This window comes from Mya arenaria, chromosome 6 (genome assembly GCF_026914265.1).
Source record: "Mya arenaria isolate MELC-2E11 chromosome 6, ASM2691426v1".
NCBI lineage: Eukaryota > Metazoa > Mollusca > Bivalvia > Myida > Myidae > Mya > Mya arenaria.
The window spans coordinates 45,628,377-45,635,339 of record NC_069127.1 but is presented as its reverse complement, the minus strand read 5'-3'; the positions used below and the strand labels follow the sequence as shown (position 1 = coordinate 45,635,339).

At 40.1% G+C, this 6,963-nt stretch overlaps 1 protein-coding gene across 1 annotated transcript; it reads right to left on the bottom strand.

Moving 5' to 3' along the window:
* Positions 1 to 1,043: 1,043 nt before the first annotated feature.
* Positions 1,044 to 4,388, bottom strand: LOC128237835 (uncharacterized protein K02A2.6-like). The gene has a single exon (XM_052953416.1). It carries the CDS (start codon positions 4,386 to 4,388, stop codon positions 1,044 to 1,046), a length of 3,345 nt encoding a protein of 1,114 aa, XP_052809376.1.
* Positions 4,389 to 6,963: the final 2,575 nt, after the last annotated feature.

The window sequence follows — 6,963 nt, the reverse complement described above, 5'->3', positions numbered from 1 at the left end:
TTTAGGATTGTAATAAACACAGAGAACAGCGATGTTAGCAGTGTGAGTTTATTCTAAGAACTGGCGCTTCACCTTTGGGCGGAAGTGCCTATCAAATTACAGCATGCTTGACCATGTGACCATAGACTGGCCACATACATGATATCATTACATCTTTCTTCTTTTGAGATTGAACAACATTTTTATGAGAGATACATATTTCATCAAAGAATCTTAATTTGATAACTTATATAAACAGTATAAAAATAACATGTGTTTGATGTAGTCCGGTATATCAACACGTCATATAAAACATGTGCTGCATGGTGATTTAATCCCGCGTGTTAATCCCGCGTGCCAGTCTATAGAGGCTGTTTACAGTCTGGACTGTGGCACTCGGGAATTTACTATGCATGGCATTTACTACGAATAGTAAACAAACCTCACATGCTTTCATTCAAGCGTGTTCTACTAAGCGGGAAGTTGGTTTCACAGAGCGCCCGTATCTAGTTACGTATGGCTGATTTTCGTGGGACGCAGACATATTTTGTGGAGAGATTAAGGGAGATATTTCGGCTGACTCATTGGACTGAGACTTGCCGCAATCTGTCTGATGCAGCAAATTTGGAAAGTTTTCCGAAAGTTCGGGGCATTTCTCTTTAGTACTCATAATAAATCGTCTGTTTCGTCTGTAAATACCACCGTCCTCAGTCTGAACTGTGTACGATCTGTCATGGTTGTCTTTAATAAGTTTTGCCGGAACCCATCTTTTTTTCATTTGAACCCTGATCGCCTGTCCGTCTGCCAAGGGCGGTAGCGATTTAGCAGTCTGATCGTAGTAGTGTTTTTGGCTGGAGCGCGATTTATTGATCTTGTCCTGCACAATGTCTGTGTTAACCGTCTGTGGTTTAAGAAGAGATTTTACCGTCGGGATAATAGATCTCAATCGTCGTGACATAAGCAGTTGAGAGGGAGAGTATCCACACTCCAGTGGGCAGTTTCGATACTCTAGAAAGGCTAAGTATGGGTCTCTGTTGTCAGATTTTGCCTTTCGTAACAGTCGTTTAGCCGTCTGTACCGTCTTTTCTGCCGTTAGATTGAGGGTAAAGGGGACTAGAAGTCGTATGCTCAAAACCCCATTCCCTCGCAAATGTAATGAATTGTTCTGATGTGAACTGAGCTGCGTTGTCGCTGACAACTTTTTGGCAGATACCGTATCTAGCAAAATGTGTCTTTAGTTTGCGTATTACGGTGATACTTTTTGTGTCCGATAATTTGTCAACTTCAAAGAATCTGGAGTAATAGTCAACGGTAACGAGGTAATCAACACCGTCCAGTGTAAAAATGTCAGTTGCAACAACTTGCCAGGGCTGTTCTGGAATCTGATGAGGTTGCATTGGTTCTTTGTTATTTGAACTCCTATGCGTCAGGCAAATGTCACATTGTTGAACCATGTCGGATATGTCACTCGACATTCCAGGCCAAAACATTACGTCACGTGCTCGGCTGGTGCACTTGCCGATTCCTAAATGACCTATGTGAATTTTTTCTAACATGGAAGATCTCATTTCGCGAGGGATGAGAATTTTCTCACCTTTCACTATCATATGGTCCGTGACAGTTAGTTCGTCTCTGAATGTCCAGTATTTCAATACAGACGAAGGACAATGTGTGCGTTTGTCAGGCCATCCATCGAGAATGACACGTTTCAAAGTGCAAAGTTCGGCGTCTTTGTCAGTCGATATCCTAACCTCGTCTAGTTTTGTGTCGCTCATGTTATGATTTGACTTGACTGAGTGGATTTGGAAATCTAGACCGTCAATTAAGTCTGAACATGTGTCTTCGGCATAATACCTGGAAAGTGTGTCAGCGACTGGTATTGATTTTCCAGGTACGTGCGTGACCAGAATGTCGTATGCTTGCAGTTGCAATAACATACGTTGAAGTCTGGCTGGGGCAGCAGAGAGTGGTTTTTTTACGATACTCTCAATCGGTTTGTGGTCTGATTGAACAAGAACCTGACGTCCGTACACGAAATGGTGAAAATGTTTGCACCCAAATAGGATAGCAAGCATTTCTTTCTCAATTTGTGCGTATCCTACCTCTGTAGGTGTCAATGATTTTGATGCATATATGACAGGTTTACCATCTTGTAATATGCATGCACCTAGTCCGTATTTTGAACTGTCTACCTGAAGCGTCACAGGTTTGTGCGTGTCAAAATATACTAGCACAGGGCTCTCAGTCAGGGCTTTTTTGACATCGTCAAAAGCTTTGTCATGTTGTCTGTCCCAATGGAAGTGCACGTCATTTTTTAGCAGTGCCCGCAATGGGTTTGTCAACTCGGCCAGTTTTGGTGAGAACTTGCTGAGATATGTAACCATTCCTAACAGAGTCTCTAGCTCTGCACGTGACGTCGGTGCTTTCATTTGTAGGATGGATGCCACTTTGTCAGGGTCTGGTTTGAGTCCGTCGGATGTAAGAATATGACCAAAGTACGGGACTTCTGTCAGTCCGATTTTGGATTTGTCAGGATTGAGTCGAATGCCCGTTTCTCTACATCGTCCTAGTACGTTGCGTAAGTTAGTGTCATGTTCCTCTAGCGTTTTTCCATGAACAAGAATGTCATCAACAATGCATTTTACACCAGTGAGACCCTCTAAACACTCGTCCATTCGTCTTTGGAATTCGTCTTGACTTGATTTGATTCCAAAGGGAAGTCTAAGAAATCTATACCGTCCGAATGGACTGCCAAATGTGCACATGTATGAAGACTCTTCTGTCAACTCGATACTCCAGTAACCTGATTTGGCATCCAACACAGAGAAGTAGCGAGCACCTAAGATGTCAGAGGTCACTTCTTCAAGTGTTCTCATTGGATAGTGAGGTCGCAGTAGGGCGTCGTTTAAGTGTTTAGGGTCTATACAAATGCGTAATTTGCCAGTTTGGGGTTTCTCTACACAAACAAGAGAATTGACCCATTCTGTTGGCTCTGTGACCTTGCAAATGATCGATTCTTGTTCCATTTGATCTAACTCCTGTCTGAGTTTGTCTTTTATTGCATACGGTACCCGTCTAGTAGCGTTTACTACGGGAACTGCATCTTTTCGCAGGTGTAATTGACATTTACCTGGAAGGAGACCAACACCTTGAAAAATGTCATTATATTCTGTCACAATGTCATGTTTAGAGGACGATTTATCGACAGCGTATATCAGTTTGATGAGCTCTAAGTCAACAGACGTAGTCAGCGAGAGTAGAGGTTGGGAATTTGTTTCTACAATGTAAAAAGTGGCTGTTACCATGTGCTCTTTGTAGCCACATGGCAAGTCTACTGTGCCGAGTACTTTCAGAGAATCCCCAGTGTAAGAGGTCAGCTTGTGTGATGCTATTGATAAGGGGCCGTGAACTTTAAGCTGTCTGTAAACATTGTTAGGCAAAATGTTCACCATAGAGCCTGTGTCAATTTTGAACTTTATAGGTTTCTTGACGGGGCCAATGATAAGAGTGGCATGGGCTTGTGAAACCAACTTACCTGCTGTTTTCACGGTGTCCACATAGAATGCATCGTCGTCTGATTCACAACTTGATTCATAATCCACTCTCAGTTCGTTTATCCTTTTGGTCACCTCATTCGTACGACACATTTGTGCAAAGTGGTTCCACTTTTTACACGCATGGCATTGTTTTCCCTTTGCAGGGCAGTTGGCTGTCCTTGAATGTTTGTTTCCACAATTACCACAGTTTTTGTTGTCGTCCCTCGGCTTATACGCCGCAGCTGGTCTCTTTGGCTGGTACTTCCGGTATCGCTCATTTGGTTTCCGCCGCACCTGGTATACAGCTGAAGAATGGGCTTCTTCGCCGGAAGTCGTCGTCATGGTTCGCATCTGTTCTCTGGCGTATTCAAAGTTCTGTGCTATTTGAACAGCTTTGTCCAGCGACAGTTTCTCTCCTTCGTTAATAAGCTTCTCGCGCAGTTTGGCCGACGAAATTCCAAAAACGATCCGATCGCGAATCATTTCGTCTGAGCTGGTAAACTGGCAATCTGTCGCCGCTAATCTCAGTTTTGTAACGAATGATTCAAAATTGTCAGCACCTTGAACTATGTTGTTAAACTTGAACCTGGCAAATATCGGGTTAAGTTTCGGCTGGACGTATTCCTTAAATTTCTTAAAAAACGTTGCCGGCTTTTTAGCGTCAGTCTCGCTAATTGTCGTCCACGTCTGGCGAATATCCCTTCCTTTGTCTCCGACCCAAAGAAGGACGTACGACGCGTTCTCTTCGTCACTTTTGTTCTTTAGGGGCCCAGAGAACACTAGTTCGGCGTGCCTTTGAAACTTATCCCAGGCTTGAGGTAAGTTCGTGCTTTCCAAATCCATTTTGGGAATTGACACCCCATACATCTCCATAATGGCCACGTGTTTGAATGGGCAAGTCCAAAACAATGTGTTATGTCCACGTATATCCTTTTGGAACGTTGAAATAATTCCTTTCAATTTCCACTAGATTCTGTGTCAGAGTTTTTACTTCTGACACCATGTAAAGATATGCTAATCGGATGCATTAAATCCACTTAAGTTTAGGATTGTAATAAACACAGAGAACAGCGATGTTAGCAGTGTGAGTTTATTCTAAGAACTGGCGCTTCACCCTTGGGCGGAAGTGCCTATCAAATTACAGCATGCTTGACCATGTGACCATAGACTGGCCACATACATGATATCATTACAATGGTTGCGAGTCATGTTTTTTGGACATGGATCATTAACTCAAACCTAACGCTCAATCCATTCGCCAAGCATCGTTGTAGCATAATTCTGTAACCACGATTACGTCCAGAATTAGACTCGATCACGTTGTCAACAGTCTCAAATAGAACGAGCGTCACGGAATACTCTCTTCGTCTTAAACGTCAACGATCTCAGTACTCTGTGCAAAGGACGTAAACTCATTGAATTACTAGTACATGGCTTTTCCTCATAACGGTTACAATATTAGCATAAGAAAGGCCTTCCTGAAAGTCACCGAATCTGATATAAGACTTTCCCTGTCTTCGTTCATATTATTCACTTTTGCTGGGTACATAGCGTTTTAGTGTCAGGGGTTCTTACTGTGTAATAACCTTAAAGCGACAAAGATTGAACGGCTGTTTTGATTGGCTTAACTAAGTCGTGGCCACAAATTACTAAGTTGTTGCCACAACTTAATATCTTGTGGCATCAGTTTAGTAAGTTGTGGGCCCAAGTTAATAAGTTGTGGCCACAATTTACTAAGTCGTGGCCTCAAGTTACTAAAGTTGTGGCCACAGTATAAATTAAGTGTTGCGGATGTCACCTCTGTGTCACCGTAATAATCGTACATACCTTTCTCCAGCATCGGTTGCCACAACATAACTCCATGATTTCTTTTTACAAATTCCAGAAAAAAATCACTCCTTTTTAAAAACATCCAGAAGGCCATAGCCCATGTGGACATATATATACACAATATAGTGTTTTCAGGTGATTCCATGCATACAAATTACAAAACCAAACAACCAAAAATAACATTAATATCAAATACGCAAATACATCAACTTTATAAGTTCAGTAAATCAAAATATTTTTAATGCAATCTATTGATTTAAATTAACGTGTCAATAACGTCATATGTAATCACAGATAACTGGAAATAAAGGGCAAACATGTACATATATATAATAGCTATGGTAAGAGTTATGTTTGCAAATATCTGTATACGTAACTCTCTTTATCGGACAACCTATACAAAACGATCTAGGAAGCCTAAGGGAAATCACTAAAACTTTTAAGTTCACTTTTGTAATAGTCTTATCTGAATCAGGTAAGATCAGATAATACACCCTTTCAATTATTCGCTAAATTGACATATAAGAGTTGCACCCCTTACCGGAAATGACGTAGTTTGATGATTAAAAACTTCCCGATACGGTGATTTCTGCTTTGATTATCGCTATACACTTAATTATATGCGCTGTATATCTTGTAGAATTTGGCAAGTGTGTTACTTTTATTTTGCTGGTATATTATTCTAACAATGATACCACGTACGTCTCCAAATAAAATCAATACTGTATTTTATCAGAAATCCCGTCATCGAAGTGGGTTGTGGATTTCGGATAGTTTCTCGACCATATATTTTCCGTTTGGATTTTACCGAAATAAATTGAATAATTTTGAGTGAAGCGGGTTTTGATTTTGGAGAAATATGTTTATACACATTTGTTATATGTACCAACCAGTGCCATTCACTACCTTAAGCTATGTTATATTATACTGCCATATGATGCTAGCCTAGCTGTAATACATAGCAACGCAGAACCACAGCGCTGCATGGTGGAATATGACAAAAATTAATGTCACACTGAATAGTTACATAATGCACCGTGATCTAACCCAGATTTTGCATTAAACTAGAAACATGACAGATGCATGTATATGAGAAAATGCACTTGTTCAAATCAGCTATTCCGGCGGATAAATTACTTATATAGAATATTATTTTTAATGAATAGCTGGTTAAAAATTAGCCCTTCTGGTTTTCTGGTTTAACAACGTTTGATCTTGTGTGTGCTATAATAAGTTCCCTGAAATCTAATGTACTGTTTTATTTTACTTAAATGTCTAAGTGTTGTTATTATTTTACTGAAATTGTATAATCTGTAGTTGTTTCTCTGAAATCTGTATTTTCGATTACTATTTTACTGTCAGTGTACCGGTCTGCTCATTAAATTGTCATGTTTTTTGGAGTTAAAAGGTTATGATCCTGGATTTGGATTTTATAGTTATGTGTATGTGGTTTATGATACCAATTATAATAATTTTCAACATATTCATAATAGTCCCATCTTTTTTAAATTTTGATCAGATACATGTACATGAATTACAACTATATTACAACTGAAATCACGATAATGCAATTTGATGAATTTGTTTGCAAGTTCATGCAGTGCTTTAATAATAAACT